The sequence below is a fragment of the Asparagus officinalis genome, chromosome 5, assembly GCF_001876935.1.
Source record: "Asparagus officinalis chromosome 5, Aspof.V1, whole genome shotgun sequence".
NCBI classification, from domain to species: domain Eukaryota; kingdom Viridiplantae; phylum Streptophyta; class Magnoliopsida; order Asparagales; family Asparagaceae; genus Asparagus; species Asparagus officinalis.
This window is the reverse complement of record NC_033798.1, coordinates 20976135-20979841: the sequence shown is the minus strand read 5'-3', so window position 1 is coordinate 20979841 and position 3707 is coordinate 20976135. Positions and strand designations below refer to the sequence as shown.

The 3707-nt window shown below is 46.2% G+C and overlaps 1 protein-coding gene across 1 annotated transcript; it reads left to right on the top strand.

Moving 5' to 3' along the window:
• LOC109841602 lies at nt 204–1112 on the top strand. Its single transcript, XM_020410559.1, has one exon. It carries the CDS (start codon nt 204–206, stop codon nt 1110–1112), a length of 909 nt encoding a protein of 302 aa, XP_020266148.1.

The window sequence follows — 3707 nt, the reverse complement described above, 5'->3', positions numbered from 1 at the left end:
TGTTGCAATCAGAAATGTCGAGCCTGGGAATGTTTTTGGTAGCCAAGAAGATGATAAGATCGAGGGGGTCGAGCTCAGTAGCTCGAGCCAGAACCTGTAATGGGTTTTGTTGTTTCGAAATCTCCTTTGTTTCCATTATGAATTGTATTGTATAGAATTATCGTGGGGCGGGTAAATCTGGTTTCATTAACACTGTGAATTACATGATTCGTTGTCACCGTATTGACGTTATCGCGTTGATTGAGACTCACATTTTGGGGGAGAAGGCCCAGAAGATCTGTGATAGGCTGAGATTAGGAGCAAGCGATAGGGTTGAGGCCCAAGGGTTCAAGGGTGGTATTTGGCTTGTTTGGAACCCCGATGAGATCGATGTAAGGGTTCGTCATAAGAATACCCATTTCATTAGTGCTGCGGTTAGTAAAGGTGACTTTCAGTTTCAACTCATTGTTACTTACGCTCCGCCGACTGTCCATAGACGACGTAAATTTTGGGCTGCACTGTCTAACGAGATCGGCTGCTGTAGGGGTCCGGTTCTTGTGGGAGGTGACTTCAATTGTATTGTGGGATTGGAAGAAAGACAAGGAGGCTCAGGAGTCCTTCATCCAGATTCCTCGAAATTTCGAGAGTTGATCTCAAACAATGGCCTCATCGACATGGGCTTTGCGGGACAAAGTTTCACGTGGTCCCGAGGGCTTACCCCGAGCACTCTTATCTCCAAAAGACTCGACCGTTTCCTTATGAATCTCGAAGTTTGCATCAAATGGCCGAACGCGAGTGTCCGCCATCTTCCTAAGTTTGGTTCGGATCATACGCCACTTTTGCTTAGCCTTGAGCCTAAATGCCGCTACGATAAAAGTCGTCGGCCTTTCCGTTTTGAAATTGCATGGCTTACTCATCCCGACTTCTTGGAATTTATTCACCAGAATTGGAAGAGGGACTGTCCTGCTAATATTGCCTTGGCTGCACTGAAGGACAAACTGCTGGACTGGAATAGGAAATGCTTCGGCAATATACATGAGAAGAAGACTTTGCTTCTTGCTGAACTTGATAAGACACAAATGGAGATTAAGAAAGGGCCTACGTCTGAACTAATAGCAAGGGAGGAGCAGTAAAAAGGGGAACTCCAAACTGTGCTTGAACGTGAGGAACTCCTATGGTTTCAAAAATCCAGAGAATCATGGCTGAATTCTGGGGATAGAAATACGGCGTTTTTCCATGCTTCCACGGTTATCCGGAGAAAACATAACAGGGTTCGTGCGCTGCTGAATGATGGAGGTGCGCTGATTACGAATGAAGGTGATCTCGAGGCTATGGTGGTTGATTTTTTCAGGAATCTTTACCGGGTTCCTATTCAAGAAATGTATCCTATTGCCACACCTCACGGACTGTTCCCATAGTTGCCTTCTGCTGCCTGGTCCGAGTTGCAGAATGTTTTCTTGGAGGAGGATATTTATCAAGCCATCAAACAAATGTGAGGTCTTAAGGCCCCGGGGCCAGACGGGTTCCAACCGGTTTTCTACCATAAATGTTGGAAGACCGTCGGAGCCTCTGTCAGTACTGCGGTCAGGGATTTCTTTGATTGTGGTAAGCTTCCCGCTGGGCTTAATAATACGCTGATTTCGCTTCTTCCTAAGGTGAGCAACCCGGATAGAGTCGGTCTTTTTCGTCCGATTAGCCTTTGCAACGTTTCTTACAAGATCATCACAAAAATTCTTGTAAATCGTATGCAAGGGATTCTTCGTGATCTTATTGGTCCTATGCAAGGTAGTTTCCTTCCGGGCCGCCTTATTATGGACAATATTGTCCTTGCCCAAGAGGTCGTTCATTCCATGAGATTTAAAGAGGGCAAGTCGGGTTGGATGATCATTAAAATCGACTTGGAGAAGGCCTACGATCGCTTAAGGTGGGATTTCATTGTCGATACACTCCATGATGTGGGCTTTCCCGATAGATGGATCGAGTGGATTATGGAGTGTACATCGTCGGCTACCATGAACGTCTTATGGAATGGCGAAAGAACAGGTTTGATTAGGCCTACGAGGGGGATTAGGCAAGGAGATTCGATCTCGCCTTATCTTTTTGTTCTTTGCATGGAAAGACTTAGTCATATGATTATTAAGGCCGTTGATGAAAGAACCTGGAAGCCCATTCGTATCTCTCGTGGTGGTCCTCCCCTTTCACATATTCTTTTCGCGGATGACATCCTTCTCATGGCGGAGGCCTCGGTTGCTCAAGTTCGTGTCGTCAAGGAATGCCTTGACCGCTTTTGTAGGTCCTCAGGACAAAAAATTAATCCCCTCAAGTCCAAGATCTTCATATCGCCAAATGTTGAGACTGATTTGGCTCAAAGAATTCAGTGGGAGAGCGGTTTCTCAGTGACTTCTGATTTGGGGGTTTACCTTGGTATGCCATTACTTCACAAAAAGATTGATAAGCATACTTTCGATCCCTTGTTGCAAAAGATCAATAACAAGCTGTCCGGATGGCGGAGTAAGAACCTCAGTCTTGCAGGACGAATCACACTCGCCAAATCCGTCATCACTTCACTTCCGGTGTACACAATGGCCTCCATTGATCTCCCGGGGTCGGTTTGCGATAAAATTGATCAAATCACTCGCTCCTTCGTTTGGGGTTCGTAGGGAGAAAACAGGAAGATGCACTTGGTTCATTGGGAGGAAATTACAAAACCCAAAGACCGGGGAGGTTTTGGGCTGAAGTGTATGCGCGAGCTCAACCTTGCCTTGACAGGTAAATTAGCTTGGAAATTTCTTAATGATAATGACTGTTTTTTGGTGCAAGTTCTGAGAGCTAAATACATTCGCCCTTCTTTGTTTGTGCATAATCATCCTTCGTCGGCATGGAGAAGTATTAATAAGGCTGTTAAGAAAGTTGTTGTGAAAGGCTCGTCTTGGCAGCTAGGTGATGGCGAACTGATCCGGTTCTGGAGAGATAAATAGCTCCTCAATGTCAGTTTGGAAAAGGAGGCCTTGGGAGTGATCAGTCCGGAGTTTTTAGACGCCACTGTGAGCCACTTTTGGAACACAGGTATAGGTTGGAAGTGGGATGTTCTTAGCTCTATGCTACCATCTAGGATTTTTCTCAAATTAGCCGCTACGGTCGTGGTTGAAGAGGAGAACAGCCAGGATATTATTCGATCGGGTGAATCGAAGGATGGGGGTTACTCGGTTTCTACGGCCTACAAGCTGGTGCATAATCGGAGTTCGTTCGTGGAAATTGATTCTCCAGTGTTCAGAGTTATCTGGAAAATTAAGGCTCAAGAACGGGTGAGAACTTTCGCCTGGCTGGTGGTCCGGGGTGGCGTCCTGACGAACGCCGAGAGATGGCGCAGACACCTTACTGAGGATGATGCTTGCCCCTGCTGTTCTTCAGAGCCTGAATTGGCCCTTCATCTGTTCAGGGACTGTGGTGTTGTTACTGATATTTGGACCAAGCTGAAGCCTCCTTTCTCGTGGACTGAGTTTTATGGGTCTAACTATGCTCAGTGGCTGAGGCTTAATCTTTTACACTCTGGGCCTAGTGTTAAGGATAAAGCTTGGGCAAGCATTTTTGCAGTCGCCTTGTGGAATATCTGGAAGTGGCGCAATTCTTGGGTTTTTAGGAAGGAGAGATTCATGGGAGATAAAGCGGATTTTGTTCTTGGCATTGTCAAGGAATATAAGGAGGCGTCTGTTTTGGATCGTGTTACG

Coding starts and splice junctions, on each gene's coding strand:
- LOC109841602 (XM_020410559.1), top strand. CDS start 204: ATGATTCGTTGTCACCGTATTGACGTTATCGCGTTGATTGAGACTCAC.